Below are 18,370 nucleotides of genomic sequence, written 5' to 3'. Positions count from 1 at the left end.
ACAGTAGTTCTATATATATATATATATATATATATATATATATTCTGCACAGGGTGGTCATCGTGTACGACCTCGGTGCTGCGACAGACAACGACACACACAGGGAGGGGAAGCCGCGGCAGCAGGACAACAGAAACACCAGAACTGGGCTTCTCAAGAGAGAGTGTTTTCGTATTTGTACAGCTGCTCGCTTCACGTTGGCTCGTCGACATCGTTTTATTTATCGTCATCATTTATTCCTCGTTGTCATTTTTCTGTTCTACAGCTTATTCCCTAAACGGCTTTCCTGCTTCTTCAATCCCCTCCTTTCATCCACACGTTGGACACGGTAGCGGGACCGCCTTCACCGTTCTCTCTCTCTCCATTCTTCTTGTTGTTTCGTGTGTGTGAGTGTGTGCGCCTACAACAGACAAGCGGGCTCTAGGAAGACGTGTGCGCTGACACACGAGACGTGGTACGCCGGTTTACACACAGAGCGTCCTTTCACTCCCATACGTACACTTATTGCCCTATTTTGGTTTTTTGTTTTACCGGTTTCATTCCCCGAGGTCAGCATCTCCTCGCATTGCGGTGGGCACACACACACGCACAAGCACACCCAGGGAGGTGACTTCGTTACTCCCCGCTTCCACCTTTGAAACCTCAGCATTAATTGTGTTTGCTGGAATCCCTTCTTTCCTTCCAGCACTATTTGCGCGTGCTGTCTCTCTGCACTTCTGGGTTTGCGCTTCTCGTGTGCTCACCTCTACCTTCTCTGCTGTTTCTCCTCTCGTCGCCACACAGCACGTACTCCACTTCCGTGACGACGGCACTGCGGCGATCACGATGGCGGACCCGCGACCCGCGCTAGCCCCTCCGTCACCCGGGCGACTAGAGGCCCTCCCCGGCTCCCTCGGCAAGGTCACCATCTGCGCTGTGTTTACACTCGGCATTGCGGCTTTTATCAGTGTGCGACGGTGGCTGGCGGCCCGCTCGGCGGAGAACAAGGCCGGCCACGGCAGCAGTGGCAGCACGACAGCATCGAAGTACGGCTTCCGCAGCAAATCGAAGGTGTCTAGCAGCGGTGGTGGTGGTGCGGGCAGCAGCAGCACTGCTCTCGCTGGGAAAGACGATGACGGTGCTAGCGGTGGAGCGGCGCCGTCGTCGCCGCAGCGCCCCCAGCTCCCCCCGCGCAATTACTTCACCATCCGCGCCGCCCTGCACGTGAAGCGGCACAACGCGAAGATGATGGAGTGGTTCGACGAGCAACTCGGCGTCCAACTCCCCTTCTCACAGCAGCTGTTTGAGCTGCGGCAGGAGGAGCGGCAGGCACCGCTGATTCTGCTCTCGTTCCGCACGCTGCGCGAACCCACGCACCGCATGGCGGTGACCATTGAGGAGCTCTACAGCGCACAGACGGCCACGACGTACTGCGAGGCAAGTTTGAGTCGCATCGCTGACTGTGCGAAGGTGCTGGGGACGTCGTCGACGCGCATCGGGAGCAAGGAGTACCCGGTGGCGGAGTACTGCTACGTGGACGACACACAGACAACGGTCTTTGCCTTCTCTATCTTTGTCGTGCACGAGCGGCTCGCCGTGACGCTGCAGTACGTGGCCCCCAGCCGGGTGCACAACGTGATGCCGACCGCCTTCTACGACATCGCCCGCTTCATGGTCTTCACCGCCCCCTCCCCGTCGCCGTCGTACTTACTGATCTCGGAGCCGCGGCTGGGGCTGGGCTTCCACCTGCCGTTGGACTTCCTCGTCCACGAGGGGCTGGCGGAAAGCGACTGCGTGGAGGACCGCCTTTTCACGTCGATCGGCGGGGCCAGCGAGGGAGGCCCACCTGTCCTGCACGGTCGTAGTAACAGCAGGGAGCCGCAACCACAGCAGCCACGAGGTGACGGCGGCTTGGCGACCGTGACGGCGTACAGCAGCCGCCCGTATGGTGGCGGCAACAGTGGCAGCGGTGGTGGAGGTGGCTTTTACGCCGGCTACGGCGAGGGCGGGGAGGGCATCATTCCCTACGTCACGGCCATGAGTCGAGGCGGTCGCCGAATGGGGCTCATCACCTCCTACGAGCCATCGATCGGCATCAACACGAGCAGCAGTAATAGCAATTTGATGGATGCGGCGGCTGGCGGCCCTCCTGGCTGGGGGTCGACGAGCCGCAGTGCCGGCGGGGTCCCCTACGCGTGGCGACCCTATCTAGAGCAACAGGTCTCGAAGGCGGTGCGTCAGTTAGGTCTCGTGATGGGGCCCAGCGTGGGCGGCTACGGCGCGGGCCCACGGGTGCTCTTCCAGCCCCCCGACCCGTCCGACCTGTCCGCCTACGCCAGCGCTGCCCACACGCTGCTCATAGAGCCCTATCCGCTCTCCATCGCACTCAACGGCAACTTCAGCGCCGGCGACGACAGCCGTGACGAGGAGGGCGGCTGCACCGCGCACGTGACGGCCTTTTCGCTTTTCCGCGAGGTCCGCGTGGATGTGAACTCCTCGTACGTGACGCTGGTGCCCGACACCCTTGATGCCGCCAGTGCACGCACCACGACCGCCTCCGCAGACGCGGCCTACCATAGGAGAGACGGCTCCCCGGTCACCGTCGCGGCCTTCTGGAGTGCGTTCTACGTGCCGGTGGGCACCGCCTGCGTCAGCTTCCACTTCATCGCCTCGGCTCTGCGGCACACCTCGACAGAGTTCGTCTCCTTCTGCGCCACCGTCATGAACTCCATCTCCCTCGGCAACCACTACGGCCAGACGGTATCGCTGATGTACTGCAACACCCGCCACGATGTGCTGCCCTTCCGGCTCTCGCTGCCGCCGACCGGGATGGCGACAGCGGAGGAGCCGATGCTGGCCGATCCGCTCTGCGTCGTGCAGGCCACCTACGGCGTGGAGAAGGTCGCCGTGACGGTGCGTGTGTTTCCTCTCTTCGCCGCCAACGCCGCCGGCAGGGGAGTCAGCGCGGCGGGTGGGAGCGTCCAAGGAGGGACGACGACGACCACCACCACTACCACCGCGGGCTCTCCCGATACCCTTTCAACCTCCCTGTCGAAGCCACCGCCGCCACCGCTCCTGCGTCCAGCCGAGCGGCGCGGCACCCGGCAGCGCTCGGCGATGCGGCAGCTTCAGTACATGCTCCGCTACTACCTCGCCCAGTTCCCCGGTGGGGTGCACCTCATCTCTTATACCAAGACGACGGTGAACTCGATGCCGGCGATGCTGCTGTGCTTCCGGCCGATGCGGACCGTGAACGGGGAAGAGAGGGGCGGCTCCGCCGCGGCCACGGAGAGCACCAATGGAAACGGTGGTGGTGGCGGCGTCCCATCGTCGGGCTCTGCCGGTGCCCTCAACAACAATTGGGACGACTTCAGCGGCGGTGCGGGTGCGAGCTCGCAAGGGGCCTCCAGCTGGGTCGACATGCGGGAGTCGATGCTGGAGGAGGAGGTCGGTCAGCTGAACCCCTTCGCCCACTACTTCGCCCCTCCACCGCCCCCTGTGAGCTACTTGAGGGGATCGCAGCAGGGCAACAACCCTTCTTCTTCGTCTGCGCCGACACAGCCGGTGACAGCGGCCGCCATGAAGAAAGCGGCGGGGGATTCACATCACAACATCGACGGCGATTTCGTTTACACCGGCGGCGGCGGCGGCGACTCGCAGCGCTCGCAGGAGGAGTTGGACGATCCGCTTCGTGTGGCCCTCGCGGTGTGCTGTGAGGGCAACGCCTTTCTTTTCCAGACGTCAGCCTCGGAGTACACCCTGGGGACGGCGCAGGAAGCCGTGCAGGCCGCGGCAACGTACCTGGCTCTCATTCCGCGTGCCGGTTGAAGGCAAGACAGAAAGGAAAAGAATAGAATAGTGCACCGTTGCTGACGAGGCTCAACAGTGGAATGCAAGAAGTGGAGAAGAAAAGATAATCTGGCAGGCGGCAGGTGATCACTATTCCTTTATTCAGCAACCGGCTGCTATGGTTTGCGCACGCCTGCTTCGGAAGACTTATATTTATGATGTTGTTGCTCGGCAAACATTTTTTTCCCCCTTATATATATATATATATATATATATATAAGTAGTTGCGCTTTGCTTCGGCTTCATCACCGTGTGCTATACGTGTTCCGCTGTGGATTTGACGACACTTGTGGGGTCTGCATCTGCATCTGCATCGAATAAAGGAAGCGAGTTGCTACTCCCTCTTTTCGTCCAACCGAGTAAAAACATTCCGTTTCTTTCAAGGGGCTTTTTACAACTATTATTATTATTATAAATTTTTGCGCGCTCCAGCTTAGCGTTCGTCGGCTTTGGAAAGACGGACGTGGCTCGGTGGCACGGCTGCACGATGGCAATTAGACTCCCATCGCAGCGCGCTCCCTTCTTCTTTCTGCTTTGCGACTCTCGGCGTAGTGTCGTCATCGTCTGCGCGCGCATGGTCTCGTTCATCACCGCTTTGAGAGTGTGTGTGAGTAATGTCACCTGCGCGTTGTGCGGTGGACAGAGTGCTCCGCTTTCCCCCTGTCCAAGGAGATGAAAAATGGCTGCAGTGAAGCAGCGTACACCCCCCTTGCGCCTTCACTCCTCTTTCTTTTATCCCTCTTCTTTTGCTTGTTTTTACGACTTCCTTTCGTTCCGCACCTCCACCAAGCTTACCCCCTACAAACCGCCAAACAACAACCTCAAACGCCGCAGCACTTCGCTGTCGTGTGTGTCGCCGTTGGAGCTCTTCAGCAACGCACTTCGACCCCCTCCTCGAGCGCGTACCGCCTCCGTGTCCAAACTCAATTTTTTTGCCCTTTCTCTTTCTTCGAAGTTCTTTAACCAGCGCTTCGCCATCTCCACAGCGCATTCACGATCGCAGTGAACAGAAAGGGCTACCTCTCCTAGCTCGCTTACGAACAGACATAAACCCCTCCCCCACACAACAAAAACAAACAAATATGGGCATCTTAGTGAACTTTAGCATCTATGGTCTAATGATCATCCCCTTGGCCGCCCTCGTCAAGGGCCACGGCATCTCCCTTGGTCATCTCATCAAACTGGGTCTGGTAATGGTGGCCGTGCAGCTGGCTCAATCCACCATCGCCACCGCCGTCCCACCGGACATGGTCGCCGCGCAGGTTGCTGTGCACGGCGCCCTTCTCCCCCTCCTCACCGTTGCCTTCTGCAGCTTTGTGCTCACGGACGGCAAGGCGTCGAAGGTGATGCGGCTGCACGAGTGCGGCTGCGACGACGTCGGGGCGGCGGTGGCGACGCTTTGGTGTCTCACCTACACCGTCCTCTTCCGCTGGTTTCCGTGGTACCACACCATGGCCAGCCGGGGCTTTGAGCCGAGCAATTTACTGGCCGGTGGGGACGCCTTTCTGACTCTCCTCACCACCTTAGCGATGTGCCGAAGCTTTGCGAGTGGGAAGCCCGGCGCGGCCGCTACGGCGGTCGGTGTGCACGTGGTGGGTGCGGTGGTGGGGGCGGCGGTAGGCCAGCCGATTGCCGGCGCTGCGCTGACGGCGGTGCTGGAGAGCGGCGCGGCGAAGCTTGTCTTTGCGCCTCCGACCACGGAAAAGAAGGAGGATTAGACGTGAGGGCCGTAGCTTGTCGATTGCATCTCTCCTCGTTGAGTGCCGCCAACACGAGCCTTTCTTTTTTTCCCGTTGTTTATATTTCTGGTGATGTCTGCGCCTCTTCCTCCTTTTGTCGGGGATGTGGCGGGGGGGGGGGGGGCGACGACTCTTGTTGAGTGCACCTGTGAAGGGTAGCACGCATGCGTGAATGCGTGGGAGCGATGAAGGGGAAGGGCGATTTGCGGTGCATAAAATACCTAACGTATTCCCCCCCCCCGTTTTGCATTAGGTGTGCTTCGCTACGGAAGCGGCGAGCGGAGGCATCACACTCGCAAAGCGCGGTAATACAAGCCTCACTCTTTAAAAACTAAGGAAAACAAGGAAACGTGCGTTTACGTGCGTGATGCAAGGCGGTCGCTGGCTTCCGTCTTGATGGGGGCGGAGGTGTCGTCGCGCCGGGTGTGCAGTTCAACGTAAAGTATACGCACATCGCATACCTCCGCGCTGCCGAGGCGGCGTGCCCACTCGAACAACAGCAGCAAATTGTTTTCAAAAAGAAAAAGGAAGGGAAGCCCACCATCCTCTTTGAATTCTGGAGATGACATGGGAGTGGCGAAGCTGCCGGTTACCGGTCTGTTTGGTTTGTCTTCCACTTCCTTGTTGCGTTTCCCAACTTCCATTTAATTCTTTTTTTTCCCTCTTGCTTCTTCACTCGATACTTCGTATGCGGGTCGCCGCCGACGTGCAGCGCAACATCGTTGTCGCACCTTCTTCTACCTGCCTCGGAAAACGAAAAAGAAAAGCACACCCCGCAGTCGCCTGACGCAGTGACGCTGCTCTCTCTCACCCTTCACCGCTCACACACACACCCACCCACACACACACAGACGCAACGATGAGGCACTCGCTGACCCTTGCGTCGTCACCGCAGCCGGCAAAGAAGCTCTTTGTCACCGACATCGTCCACAAAGCGGCAGAGCGGCTAGGGAGGAAGCTGGTGTGGCGTGTGGCGACGCATCTGGAGGCGCTGCCCTCCCCTGCCCCGGCGAGCGCCGTGCGGGAGTCGTTGCGTGACCTTTCCATCTTCCTCTCCGACGAGGACTTCGCCGCGATGGCGCAGGCGTACGCAGCTACGGGTCGCACGGCGAACCACGATGGACACGACGGTGCGGCGCACCACACACAGCGCAGCAGCAGCGACGGCACCAGCCCCAACAGCAGCAGCAGTAGCGCTTCTGCGGTCAACACGGCCGCCTTGCTGGAGGACCTGTGCACGCTGCCGCTGAGTCCCCGGCGACGGTACGTGCTGGACCTCGTCCTTCGTAAGCTGGACCCCAACAGCACCGGCGTCATCTCCTACACCACGCTCAGCAGAGAATACGATGTGCTGCGTCACCCCGAGGTGTGCAGCGGCGCTCGCATGGAGGACGATGTGTTGATGGAGTTCTTCGACAACTTCGCGCCGGAGGATGGGAACTGCATGGAGCAGCTGACGACGGCGGAGCTGCGGATGTACGCCGTGGGCCTCTCCACCGCCATGACCGACGACACGGAGTTTGAGCTGTGGTGCACGCGGGGCTTCTGCCTGGATCGGCCGAAGCTGCAGCTGGGCGAGGAGACGGGCTGGGTGGTGGGGTCGCGTCAGCACTCCCGGCAAAGCCGTCTTCTTGGGGAAAGCCGCAAGCACCCGCTCTTCTCCACCACGTATGAGGAGTACGGTAAGGATGCGACGCGGGCGGATTATAAGCGGCCGGCGAACGGGCGGCCGCAGGAGTTCACGAAGAACGTCGTCGTGCGCACCGGGGGGACGACATCGATGAATATGTAAAATGGCAGACGGGGAAGGAGCAAAGGAGGGGTGGAGTGCCTAGGCAGGTTCTTTGAGCGTTTATCATCATCTTTGGTTCCTCCTCTTTCTTTCCCCCTTCAACGGAGCAGTGCGGTAGATCTCCACACACACACACACCACCTTGTGCCGATTCCTGTGACGGAGATGCAGCGCTGTTCATGCGCGTGTTTTGTTTGGCGGGGGACTACGCCGTTTCTCTCTATCTCTCTCCCTTCGGCGCTGCGACCAGCTCTTGCCGTGCTTGCGCCAACCTCATGTATTATATTTCAAGTTAGCAAGAAGAATTATATATATATATATGTAAATAGATCCAGAATGGCTGAATAGAGACCTCTACAAGAGAGCGAAAGAAGGGGAAGCGAAAGAAGGGGAGGCAACGTGACAGGAAGCAAGCACTAGAATGTCTGTGTCAGCTTGTACCGTCAAAATGTGGCCCCGTTGCCGTCTTCTCCAACACCATTTGCTCAAAGCAGAACGTCGACGGAAACGTCCGCCCTTCTGCACGCGCTGTCGACCTGACGCGAGCGGTGGGGGTGTTCTGCTTCTCTCGGAGTTTGCTTTCTCCGCTCAATGCTGTGCTATACCGTTTCTTGTTTTCTCTTGTCCTTCTCCTTCCCCGCCTTATCGTCCATGGACACTCTTTTCTCCACTGCGCTCTCTGCACTCTCCATCGTTTGGGCGGCTCACCACCTCCCTTCGCTTGTCTCCCCGAGGAACAAAAACAACAACAACAAACGCAGTTACGCCGGGGGAACACGAAACCTTTGGGTTACCGTGGCATTCGATCGGATCGAGAGGAATCGGAGACGCACCGGCATCTCGCTGCGCTCCACATTCTCCTTTTCACAGAGACGACTATTACTCTCCCTTGCCTTTGCGTGGAATCGGTAGACCTCAGCCATAGAACAAGTAGAAGCTGCACAGAGGACCTTTCCATTACTTCATACCTTATATGTATATATGTGTTCTCGCCGAGCGCCTCGCTGAATCTTTCCTTCCACTTTCCCTCCTCGTAAGCTATCGGCGCGATAGATTCTTCCTCTTCTGTTTTCTTTTGTATATCATCTTTCTCTTTCTTGTATCACCTGCGCACACGCACGATGCCGACGCACGATTTCATGATCGACTTGGTGCTCGTGCGCGGGCCCGCGTCGTTAGATCGCCGACTGCACGTTCGGCTGCCGCGCAACGGCACCCCCATCACCGTAGGACGGGCCACGCACTGCACCACGCTGCTGGACCCTTCGCTGCTCTTCTCATCGCAGGTGCAGTGCAGTCTCTTTGCGATGCCAGTGAAGACGGCGTCCACCCCCGCCGTGCCGCCGCCGGTTGTTTCTTCCAACGCGGATGCGACGCCGGACAACGCCGCTGGTGCTGCGGCGGTTGACCTGCCCAGTGACGTCCGCACCCCTGCCCACCAGGCCACGCACACACCCGATCGGCAAGATGGCCGCCGTGGCGACGCGGCGCTTCGGGTGTACATCACAGACATGTGCAGCTCCAACGGCACCTTTGTGAATGGCCTGCGCATCAGCGGCACCGACCCGACGGAGCTACAACACGGCGACGTGTGCGTCTTCGGCGGAATGCGAGATGTGGAGGTGGGCGAGGCGCTGCCGGCGGACGCCTACGCAGGACCTGAGCTCGTGCTTTGGCGGGTGGACATGGGGCTGCAAACGGAAGTCACCACCCACGACTTCGACTTCACCGCGACGCCGCTGGTGCTGCCGGCGACGGACGTGCTAGCGGCGGAGGTGCGTGCACTGATGAGCACGGCGCAGCGATCCCTGCGAGGGCCGCAGGGGCCGTCGGCCGAGACGGGGTTCTCTGCGACCCCCGCGGCACAGAGGCCGCTCCGTTCGACGGCGACCGCACACGCCGCCACTGATGATGCCGCCGGGTGTGTTGGCGACGGAGACGGAAAAGGCGGGCACGAAGACTCCCCGTACAGTGTCCCGCAGCGGCTCTTCACCTCCCCCGCTCTTCGTGTTGTGGCAGACGGAGAGGAGAAGGCGGAGGAGGAGCTCGCCGCGGTGGCGGCAGCGAGAAGAACGATTGAAGGCAGCGGTGAAGTGAAGGACGGCGCAGATCGACGGAGCGTGTCGCTCGTCGCCATCACGCAGGAGGCCGATGATGACACACCGCCTCCAGCTCACCCGCCAGCTGCTTTGCATTACCGTGCGGTGCGTGTGGGCAACGTCACCTTCACGGCGGCGGCCACCACGGACGTCGTCGACGCCGTAAGGGAGGACCGGGGCGCGAAGCTGCCCCGCACCGAAGCGGACGCCGACGTTGCAACAAGGGCGTGCACGTCTGCCACGACGCCGACGGAGCCGCCTCCTCTTCTGACGTGCACTGCTGTGCATTTGAAGTGGACGATGCCGAACCCCAACGATCTTCTGGCGCTGCAGCAAGGCAAGAGAGGTAGCAGCAACGATGCCGCAGCAGTCAACCCGGACATGGTCCAACCGCCGCAAAAGAAGCCATTTTACGGCATGTTGGCTGTCACGTCGCTGTCGACCGTGCTGGCCTGCGTCGCGCGTCGCGGCATCGCAGTGGAGTTGAAAGACGGCTGCCAGCTTCCCCTGGTGGACGAGGCGGTGCTGAACGGGTCGGCGGAGAGTCGGTGGGTGGTCTGGATGCTAGCCCCCGACATGAAGGCGGCTGCGGGGGGTGTCGTCGACGCTGCGCACGGCAGCGCCGTAGCACTCAGCGGCAGCGGACACGGCACCACCGACCATCACGGCGGGCCGGCGACGAGGAAAGGCGTCGTTCGCGGAGGACGTAGGGCGACGGCAGAGCCAACGCAGGCTACGCAGACGCAAGAGGACGCAGCGGCAGCGTCGCAAACACCAGAGGAGCGCTTTGAGGCGTGGGTGCAGCACTTCCAGCAGTTTTATCGAGAGCGGGGACTTCCACCGCCGCACTTGGTGGATGCCGCGACCTTTGATCTGATCTTCGCTCCGCCGCTATCGCCTTGGTGACGGAGGACTGACAGAGGAAAAGAAGGAGGCACGCTGCCTGTTATGTTCAATAGATACATATTTCCGTCTGATGTTTTCGCATAGAGTTGTAGATAGTCCGGGTGGGTGTGTTCGCGTGTGTGTGTGTGCATGTGCGTGGGGGCAGCGTTCAGCAGATGAGAAGCGGCGGGGGGCGTGCTCATCTCCCCGTGCCCTGCTTATGCACACACAGCGCCCCCGTGGTTCCCTTCCGCCGTCCATCCCCTCCATTCGGGTCGCCCAAGAAGACCCTGCAGAGACCGCATACACATACATACATACATATATTTTCCTTCTTTACTTATTGAAGGAGAGAGAACTCTCTCCATCCTCTACGACACTCACACAAGCAACGAGAACACCACCACCAACACCAACAGAAGGGGCCGCTGACGTGATCGCAGTGGTATCCCAAGAGGCAGTCGGGGCGAGAGAAGGACGGCAGGGAGTGGTTTGCACCTTTCGCTCCCTTTACGAAGCAATCGAAGCGACTTCGCACGAAGCACACGCATTCGTCCTGTCGATCTCGACTGCGGTGCACATCACATGCATCACACATATATGTATACATGTGTGTATCCTTCGTCTCCCACGCAGCACCTCCTTTTGCCATGTCGTATGCGATGCAAGAACTCCAGACTCCCGCTACTTCGTGCTCCTCCGCTTCGTTGCTTCTCCTTCTCCTTTTCTTCCTCTTTACCATTGCTGCAGCAGCTCTCACAAGGCGCTTCTCAGCTCTCTGAGCCAAACCACCGCCACCACAGGAGAAACACCAATGGCACCACACAACGCATACTTTTTGTTTTTACAGCAATTCGAAGAAGTCTTATGTCACCACAGTAAATCCAATGCAAACCGCCCACGACGCCTCGGTGGTTTAGCGGCTACGTGCGACCGCAAAGGGGCGTGACGGTCGTGGGATCGAACCCCCGGTGAGGCGCACAAAGAGAGACAACAATATCACAAGAGCCGCGATGAGCTCAGCTGGTGCTGGGTGCGGGCTTCAAACCCGTAGGTGAGTTGCACTCACAGCCGTTCGATTCGGCCTTCGTGGCGTACACTTTTCTGCTTAGTTTGGGAATTTTCTGCTGCAGCGCTCTTCTGCTCTTTCCACGGCCCACGTACATTCTCTGCTGGATTGTGAAGTACAGAAGTGCCGGCGTAAAGGCGCTAAGCCCCGCGTGCGTGCGCTCCTCGTTTTCTTTTTTAGTATTCTCTCTGTGTGTGTCTCCCGGTAGCGTCTGTCTTGCCGTAAACAACAAGGACAGCAGCAAGAGAAGATCGGAGTTGTCGTGCTGCTTACATCTTTGTCTGGTCATTGCCACCTGTCACATCCTCGCTTTCCTTCCTCCTTCGCTCTTTGATATATATATTTCTTCCTCTGAAGCCTCCGTCCTTCACACACCGCATCCGTTGAAAGCGGACCTGACAAATTTGCCGCAAAGTTCTTCGCGCCTCGGTCAACCGCTAGAGTTACAGCAGAGGTGCTCAGGCAGCAGCAGCAACAACTAATTCTTCTCCTTTGTTAGCCGTCGTAAGCACCCTTCATGCCCACCTCGTCTTCACCCACCAAGACGCACCACGTTGTGCTGGAGGATGACGGGGAGTACTTTGAGGTGGATCCAACGGTGGGCCGCAACGTGCCGCGTGATCCGGCGGGGCAGCTGACCTGGACACCGATGCAGCCGGTGGAAGCCACAGAGGAGTTTATGGCGGTCCTTCAACAAAGCCGAGAAGATGCAAAAGGACCTGCTTCGCCCACCGCGTAAACTCACTTGAGTGCTCTCTTTCCGAGGCGGCGCCTCGTTGGAGGGAAAAGAAAAAGGCGGTCACACACACACAACCCAATCGCCATACACGCAAAGCAACGCCATCAGCAAGGGAGAAGATAGCGAAGAGAGGCAGCTCGCGCTGTCCGCATCGTTGCGGTGCGGCGATGCGCCTTTGCGCTCGGAAGGGTTTTTCTCTCCTGCGCGTGCTTTGGCTGTGGCGATGGATGGTGCGGGGCATCTTGAAGTGCGCGGGGGAGCGCAGCAGCATTTGGCGTTGAACCAAGCGTAATGAACTCGACCGTCCAGATAAAAGGAGTGCTTTTCTCCTCTTCTCTCCCTTTCTCCTGTCCCTCCCCGGGCATGCGCGGGAAGATGCACTCCACACGAAGCAGCGGCACGGCAACGGGGACTCGGCACGCTTTGCAAGTCGTGTACGCAACTTGCTCGTGTCCCTCTCCCTCCTCTCGCAGTGCCACCGCACTGCATTGCACACCCGCTGTCGACCCTCTCTCGCCTCTTTTCTTCTTCTTCATTTTTTTTACTTTACAGCGTCTCCGCCCCCACCGGTCCCCGCCCCCCTTCTTTCTCTTCTGCAGCTCCACGTGCGTGTTGCGTGCGTCACGGTGACTCTCGCAGATTTCAAGAGCAGCAGCAGCAAAGAAGAAGCTCCCTTCGGCACGGGACCGCACCTCTTCTTCTTTCTTTTCTATTTAGACCCCACGTGAAAATTCACACACACACACACACGCACGCGCATACGCACGTACGCGAATACGATCTTCACTTCAGCACCCGCTTCCGGCACCCCACGAAGCAAGCAAACCAAGCGACCCCCTCCCCTCTTCAAAAAAGGAGAAAGAAATGGCGCCTCGCACCGGCCCGCGTGTGAAGGTCGTCTCGCCCAACTCCGGCACCGTCACGACGCTCTCTCGCTCTATCAGTACCTCCTCCGCCTACGGCAGTGCGCGCGTCTCGCCCACCACCTCACCCTCGTCCTTCTCTTCCACGGGGCGCCAGCAACGTCACTACGGTGGTGGGCAGCGGCGACCCGACGAGGCAGAGGTGAAGCCGCCTCTTCAGCGATATACGGCTGCTGCTGCTGCTGCCTCGGTCACTCCCCCTCCGCCGCCGCCGCAGGCGGGAGGTAGGGTACTGCGGGCCATGGGCATCAACACAACCGCCGCGCCGTCCTTGTCGATGAGCAAGAAGAGTCGCGACGCACCCGCCAATCGCACGTCGCCTCCTCTCCCCAGTTCTTATCCATCCGCAGCACCCGACCGCTCGCTTCACAACAGCAGCGGCGGCGGCGGCAGCGGTATCTTTCCTCAACATGCGGTCGACCGGGTAGACCATCGCACACGGAAACGCAGCGAGGGCGATCTGCCGAACTACTTTGCCGAGGTTGAGCGCCGCCACGCAAGCTACGCCCCCCCGTCGTCTCGCCCTCGTCCACCGCAACCGCCGTCTTTTGCTACCGCGACCTCCACGCAGGAGCGCACGCCACCGCCGCCGCCACCGCAGACGCGCCGTCGCCGCGACGCCGCCGAGGAGGTGGAGAACATGGAGGCGATTCGCCGGGCTCGGGCCGCGCTCGAACGTGCCGGAGACGGCGTGCTGCGCCGTCCTGCTCACAACAGCAGCAGCGATGCTAGTGGCAGTGGTGGACACCTCAACACATCATCGACCTCCACGTTGAACGCGTCATCGAACAAGTCGGCGTCGTCGCTGATGGGCGGTAGCGTGTCCTCGTTGCCGCGGCGACGGCCTGCCTCTGCCTCACCTGGCGCCCCTGCGCAGTCCTCTGCGTCCCGTCGTGGCCTGCGGCTCCCGCCTTCCATTCCTATCACCTGCGCCGCCAGCGAAGGCGACGCAGATACAGACACAGAGGGGCGCAGTGAGGCGAGTGTCTGCAGCAACGGCTCGTCCCGCAAGCGGGCGCGCTCGTGGGCGAAGGAGGGCATTGAGAATGCCGCCGCTCTGGCACGGCGACGCAACCGGGCTGCTGCTGCTGCTGCTGCTGCTGCAGCAACGACCAGTCAGAATGTCAGCTCCCTCTCTTCTTCGTATTACACCACTGACCTGTCCGTTAAGAAGGAGAGCGCCGATGCGGTGTCATCGTCGGCAGAGCGGCGTGTGTGTCCTGGCATGTTCAGCGGAGTCAGCGCCCTTCCGCTGGACCCGCAGCTCTTTGCGGGGGCGGAGCACAACACGGGTGCTGACGCGGCGTCACTATCCGCATCGCAGATGAGCAGAGCGGACACCGCGAGCGGCGAGCACCACCGCAGCAACGCGCGGCAGCCGCAACAGCGATACTGCGTCCAACCTCGCTGGAGTCTTGTCGGCACCTTCAAGACGTCGCTGAGCGGGCTGGTCGCCGTCGACGTCCACCACGACTGCCTGCGCTGGTCTCAGCGCAACCCCAAAGGCGGTCAGCAGAGCATTAAGGTGCCGCTGTCACACGTTTTGGATGTGTTCACCACGCGTGTCGTGCAGGAGGACGAGCACGTCGCGGAGAAGAGCTTCACCGTTGTGGTGCGCACCTCCACGCGTCCTTCGCAGGTGGTGTTTGGGTTTGCCACCGCGACGGAGGCCAATCACCTGCGCAGCCTCCTGAGGCGACATTAAGTGCTTGAATCGAAGGTAAGGCGCTTCTTGCGTTTTCGTTTTCTTCTGAAGGATGCGGTGGGAGGAACTCCTTGTATTTATATATTGTGTCTCGTTACTGCGTTACACTTAGAAGTTGTTGGACGCCAAACTGTGTGGCAAGCAACCAGGTGCCGCGGAAGAGCAGTACTTCGCTCCTTCGCGCGTTTCTGTAGACAGGCTGACACATTTTTTCTTTCCTTTTCTAGACTCATACATTACCCGTGGGCTTGTGTTTCTCTATTGCTCTCTTCGAATGCGATCCCGCTTCACCATCTTTTGGTTTCTTCCGCCATGCCGAAATGCTGGCTGCTGTTGGGCGCATCGAGTGCGGGAGAGGTGGAGGCGCAGGGATGCCCACAGGAGAGATTCATGTTGAACATCTGTGCTTCTATCTCTAGAAAAAAAGTGAGAAGGCAACGAAGAGGAGAGGGAAAGAAGGCCCCGTCTCCTCGTGTCTGCATCGCAGCGCGGAGGCTCTCCGCGGCGTACTGTCGCAGCATTTGTGGTGGGCTTTTAACGTTTTAAGTGATCTCGCGAGGTTCATTTACGCACTCGGCCCCTCCACGAGTACCAGGGCTGACGTAGCGCTGAAAAGCGCTGCGTGTTGCTCGTTAATGTTTGCCGATGTTGACGTTCTAACAGAGCGCAGTATGTATCTGCTCCGCTTCATCACCTTTCACTTTAACGGCACTGGTGAATGCGCTTTCTCGTTGAGTCGCACCTCTCTCATCGTGCAGGGCTGTGGTGGTTCATTTGGCAGCGTTACGCACCTCTCTCCCCCGACCTTCCTTTTTTTTTCTCTCTCGCCCTTCCCGACGCTGAGCGCCTTCTCTCGTGCAGGAAGCAGGAGCGACGCTGACGCCGTAGTCGCACGTTGAGCGCCTCGCCTCACCCCACTGCTGGTGATTTGTGAGAGGTCACAGGCCTCCGTATTGCAAAGAAGCAACATAACAAGGAGAGATTCATTTCGGTACCTTCGACTTCGCCATGCGGACTGCAAAGACGAATGGGGGGCCGAACCTTGCCTCCCCCTCCGCAGCAACCAGCACCAACAGGAGCAGCAGCGGCCCCAACCGTGGCGCGTCGGACGGCCACACATTTCCTTCTCACGCGACCGGCGGGCTTTCCTTGTCAGGCGAGGCATCGCTCGCTTCTCAGGATCTGGTCCGGCAGCTGCTGTGTATCGCTCGCGGCGACCTTTCCACCGCCGTCGCGCTCGGCACCGCCGACGCAAACCCGCAGTGTGCCGACACGCTCAGCGGACCCACCGCGGCAGGCGGGCGGCCCTCGAGTGGTTCACCGAGCGATACCGGCGGAGGTGGCAGCGGCAGCGGCGACGACGCCGCGAAGCGTGACGCGCAGGCGAGGACGGCGGCTGTGCGAGGAGCGGCATCTCTTGGCTTTTCGAGCGTCCCTCAACCTGTGCCAGTGCGCTGTGCTACCGACAACTCTGCACTGCTGCAGTCCTCTGCACCGCAGGCTGCCGACGGCGTCACCGCCATTTCCACATTAGCTCTACCTGCTACTGCCGGGAGTGCAGCTGCGAGGGAAGCGCCGTCGTGTGCTTCGACCGATGCAGGGGTCGGCGCCTTCTACCTCACCGCCTTCGTTGCCCGCGCCTTACACATGGAGGATTACTGGGTCAGCCTTGCCCATCAAATCGAGGTGGACCAACACGTGGAGTTCATTCAGTTCTGCGCCGACGCCGGCTTTGGCACCCTCAAAACGATTCATCTGCTGCAGTGGTGGAAGCAGTATCGTGCGCTGGTGCGGGACGTGCGTGCGACGCACTCCCTGCAGCTGTCGGATGGAAACCCGCAGGCGCCCCCGCCGCCGTCGTCGCCGTCTGGCCTGGTGGAGCCGACGAGCGCCGCTGTCGTCGCAGCTGGCGGCGGTGGCGAGAGCAACACAGCAGCCGTCACCGGAGCAGCGGGGAGAGACGCAGCTGCGGGAGGCGCAAAAGGGGCACCAAAGAAAGGCCGTCGTGTCAGTGCCGCAGGCGGAACAGCTGCCGCAGCGGCGGCGTCGGATGCGGAGGCTCGAGCTGCTGCCGCGGCTTCTCCCCACCCGTCTGCCACCCCCGCGACGGCCTACCGCTCACACGACGAGGCGGTGCGGATGGAACTACAGCGCTTTGTGCAGTGGGAGTTGGAGCACGAGTACGGTTGGCGTCTCGTTCCGCGCGAGCCGTTCTCCGCCGTGCCATCCGGGCTGTTCCCCCCATCAGCCGGGGCTGCAGCGACAGCATCATCCGCCGCTGGCGCAGCAGCCGCCGTGGCAGCGACAGGCACCGTCTCTTCCGCGTCTTCTCAGGCGGCCGGGGGCAAAACTTCTAAGGCCGACAAGGCGAAGATGCAGCTACAGCAGCAGCAGGAGCTGGAGCTGGAGGAGCAGCGACTGGCCCGCATCGCCGCCCTGCCGCGGGAAAATATTTTCCTCACCACCGCAGAAGTCGACGGCTTCGTGCGGGTGGTGGTGACGGAGGACCTATTAGCGCACGCTGCGCTGCACGCCTATGTGGCGACGCAGGCGTGTCAGCCCCCTCACACCCTCGCCCACGCCGCAGCGGCGCCAGTGTTCTTCTCGGTGCAGGTCGAAGTGCCCATGTCGGTGCCGCCGCTGAAGGAGGCTACCAAGCTCGTTGCTGCTGCCGCTGCAGCCCCGGCGACGGCCACGACGTCCGGCACCCGGCTCAGCGGCGATGCCGCCGATGGACACCACATCAGCAGCACCAGCGGCACCGGCCAGCGCTCGCCGCTGCGGCCACCGAGCAACGCGCAGTCGAAGCCGCGATCGAGGGGCAATTCCAAGCCTCCAGCCGCCGCCGCCGCAGCGGCGGGCACCACCGCGACGACAACCGCAGCGGAGGGGGACCGTGGCAGTGAGGAGCTTTCCTCCACCCTGCATGGCCGGCCCTTGGTGCTGTCCGCCATGGAGGCCCTCCGCGCGGAGCAGGCGAAGGAGGCGGCCGCGTACGCTGCGGCCTACGCGGAGGAGTTGGCGTACACCGCAGCGCAGAAGCAACAGGCGCAGCACGCCGCCGATGTGGACCTCTTTTTTGAGAAGTCAACCACCAAGACGGCGGTGCGGGCAGTTTACGAGAGCATGGAGGACGCCGTGTCGGCCCGACAGCAGCGCATTCTGCAACGTGTGACCGCGCTGGAGCAGACGCTGGGTTTGACGGAGGGAGGCAGCGTTGAGGGCGGCGGCGCAGCAGCAGCAGCAGCAGCAACGACGACGACGGGTGGGAAGCCCGGTGCGGCGAAGGCGCAGTGAGAACAACCACACCAAGAAGATGTGGTTGTGTCGCAAGAGCGGTCTTCTCTAGAGCCATTCCTTGTTTTCCTTTTGGTCTGTTTCCGATGTACATCACGGAGTTATGTAAATACCAAATAATAACGAGAAAAGAGGGAGGTAGATGTGTGTGTGTGTGTGTGTGTGTGGAGGGGGTCGGCTGCTTCTCGAATGAAGAGAGCACCGTTCACCCCACTCGCACTGAACCGTCTTCAAATCTCCTTTTCTTCTCCCCCTTGTTCATTAGTCTGCGAGCGCCGTTTGGCGAATCGCTGT

General features: G+C 60.5%; 6 protein-coding genes across 12 annotated transcripts; all 6 read left to right on the top strand.

The window, feature by feature from the left end:
- Window positions 1-331: 331 nt before the first annotated feature.
- ABB37_01882 (hypothetical protein) lies at window positions 332-3,807 on the top strand (the record flags this gene model as incomplete). Of its 3 annotated transcripts, none has more annotated exons than XM_015798567.1 (1): window positions 332-3,807. In XM_015798567.1, exon 1 carries the CDS (start codon window positions 826-828, stop codon window positions 3,805-3,807), a length of 2,982 nt encoding a protein of 993 aa, XP_015662045.1. In that variant the 5' UTR covers window positions 332-825. The 3 variants fall into 3 exon arrangements, with proteins under 3 accessions (XP_015662045.1, XP_015662044.1, XP_015662043.1); XM_015798566.1 differs by having other exon boundaries at window positions 391-3,807; XM_015798565.1 differs by having other exon boundaries at window positions 409-3,807.
- Window positions 3,808-4,617: 810 nt separating this feature from the next.
- Window positions 4,618-5,546, top strand: ABB37_01881 (hypothetical protein; the record flags this gene model as incomplete). Of its 2 annotated transcripts, none has more annotated exons than XM_015798564.1 (1): window positions 4,618-5,546. In XM_015798564.1, exon 1 carries the CDS (start codon window positions 4,911-4,913, stop codon window positions 5,544-5,546), a length of 636 nt encoding a protein of 211 aa, XP_015662042.1. In that variant the 5' UTR covers window positions 4,618-4,910. The 2 variants fall into 2 exon arrangements, with proteins under 2 accessions (XP_015662042.1, XP_015662041.1); XM_015798563.1 differs by having other exon boundaries at window positions 4,662-5,546.
- A 732-nt stretch (window positions 5,547-6,278) lies between these two features.
- On the top strand, window positions 6,279-7,359 carry ABB37_01880 (hypothetical protein; the record flags this gene model as incomplete). Of its 2 annotated transcripts, none has more annotated exons than XM_015798562.1 (1): window positions 6,279-7,359. In XM_015798562.1, the coding sequence occupies exon 1, from the start codon at window positions 6,427-6,429 to the stop codon at window positions 7,357-7,359; it is 933 nt and encodes a 310-aa protein (XP_015662040.1). In that variant the 5' UTR covers window positions 6,279-6,426. The 2 variants fall into 2 exon arrangements, with proteins under 2 accessions (XP_015662040.1, XP_015662039.1); XM_015798561.1 differs by having other exon boundaries at window positions 6,329-7,359.
- Window positions 7,360-8,119: 760 nt separating this feature from the next.
- ABB37_01879 (hypothetical protein) lies at window positions 8,120-10,364 on the top strand (the record flags this gene model as incomplete). Of its 2 annotated transcripts, none has more annotated exons than XM_015798560.1 (1): window positions 8,120-10,364. In XM_015798560.1, the coding sequence occupies exon 1, from the start codon at window positions 8,481-8,483 to the stop codon at window positions 10,362-10,364; it is 1,884 nt and encodes a 627-aa protein (XP_015662038.1). In that variant the 5' UTR covers window positions 8,120-8,480. The 2 variants fall into 2 exon arrangements, with proteins under 2 accessions (XP_015662038.1, XP_015662037.1); XM_015798559.1 differs by having other exon boundaries at window positions 8,397-10,364.
- Window positions 10,365-12,702: 2,338 nt separating this feature from the next.
- Window positions 12,703-14,779, top strand: ABB37_01878 (hypothetical protein; the record flags this gene model as incomplete). The annotated part of the gene is made up of 1 exon (XM_015798558.1): window positions 12,703-14,779. The coding sequence occupies exon 1, from the start codon at window positions 13,016-13,018 to the stop codon at window positions 14,777-14,779; it is 1,764 nt and encodes a 587-aa protein (XP_015662036.1). The 5' UTR covers window positions 12,703-13,015.
- Window positions 14,780-15,622: 843 nt separating this feature from the next.
- ABB37_01877 (hypothetical protein) lies at window positions 15,623-18,076 on the top strand (the record flags this gene model as incomplete). 2 transcript variants are annotated; one of them, XM_015798557.1, is made up of 1 exon in its annotated part: window positions 15,623-18,076. In XM_015798557.1, exon 1 carries the CDS (start codon window positions 15,788-15,790, stop codon window positions 18,074-18,076), a length of 2,289 nt encoding a protein of 762 aa, XP_015662035.1. In that variant the 5' UTR covers window positions 15,623-15,787. The 2 variants fall into 2 exon arrangements, with proteins under 2 accessions (XP_015662035.1, XP_015662034.1); XM_015798556.1 differs by having other exon boundaries at window positions 15,640-18,076.
- Window positions 18,077-18,370: the final 294 nt, after the last annotated feature.

This window comes from Leptomonas pyrrhocoris (genome assembly GCF_001293395.1).
Source record: "Leptomonas pyrrhocoris isolate H10 chromosome Unknown, whole genome shotgun sequence".
Taxonomy (NCBI): domain Eukaryota; phylum Euglenozoa; class Kinetoplastea; order Trypanosomatida; family Trypanosomatidae; genus Leptomonas; species Leptomonas pyrrhocoris.
The sequence above is the reverse complement of the archived record's forward strand: the minus strand, read 5'-3'. Positions and strand labels throughout refer to the sequence as shown.